The following is a 919-nucleotide window of genomic DNA, read 5'->3' as shown; positions in this document are numbered from 1 at the left end:
ACTCACTCTCTCTCACACACACACACACACACACACTCACACTCAAACTCACACTCACATTCACACTCACACTCGCACATGCACACGCACACACAGACACTCACACTCACTCTCTCTCACACACACACACACTCACTAACACACACACACACTGATACACACACACACACTCATACACACACACTCACACACACACACAGCATTTCTCTTCCTAACCCCAACTCTAACGTGTGTGTTGCAGGGTATTTCGGGTCAAAGGCTAAGCAAGGATCACGTGGAGGTTCTGGGTAACCTGACCTGCACACTCGACCCCGTCTACATCCAAAACTCTGATCCAGCCATCATTGAGAGCCTGAAGAACTGCCACGATCTGTCCGACGCTCAGATCAGCGCTGTGCAATCGCTGCTGCTCTCAGGAGAAACTGTCTATGGGTGAGAAAAATCATGTTTCTGAATGCAAAGAGCACTTCATTCATAGTTCAGTCATTCAAGGAACTCGAGTTCACTGCGACCATTAGAGTCACTGCACCGAACTGCACACAATATAAGTCAAACATCAGAAAAGGGTTTATTCTGAGAGTTAATAACAATGAATTAAATAGATCTTTTACAATTCGTCTCATACAAACACTTAAATAATGTACTGCAAACTCAAATCAGAGTAAAGCGGTGCATTTATTCCTGTAAGGCTGTCTGCTGTGTGTGAAGCGCTGTATAAATCAGTGAGGTATCGTGAGCAGACGAGTAACAGTTGTGATGTGTGTTGGGTTTCAGGAGCTCTTCTGCTTGGGATCAGCAGACGCTGGAGCGCCTCGACCTCATGCCGCTGTACTTCACTGACGACTTCTGGAGCCACTTCAGTGCTGTACGGACGCTTATTCTCTATTGAGCTCATTTGTTCCAGGTGTGTGAACTGCAG

General features: G+C 46.5%; 1 protein-coding gene across 1 annotated transcript; it reads left to right on the top strand.

Annotated features, from left to right (window-relative positions):
• Window positions 1-241: 241 nt before the first annotated feature.
• On the top strand, window positions 242-893 carry LOC107579947 (mesothelin-like protein; the record flags this gene model as incomplete). Its single annotated transcript, XM_016265722.1, has 2 exons — window positions 242-432; window positions 775-893. Coding segments are annotated over 2 exons (306 nt in total), but the record flags the coding sequence as incomplete, so codon positions are not given.
• Window positions 894-919: the final 26 nt, after the last annotated feature.

Source organism: Sinocyclocheilus grahami, unplaced genomic scaffold (genome assembly GCF_001515645.1).
Source record: "Sinocyclocheilus grahami isolate Dianchi unplaced genomic scaffold, SAMN03320097.WGS_v1.1 scaffold22262.1, whole genome shotgun sequence".
NCBI classification, from domain to species: Eukaryota; Metazoa; Chordata; class Actinopteri; order Cypriniformes; family Cyprinidae; genus Sinocyclocheilus; species Sinocyclocheilus grahami.
The sequence above is the reverse complement of the archived record's forward strand: the minus strand, read 5'-3'. Positions and strand labels throughout refer to the sequence as shown.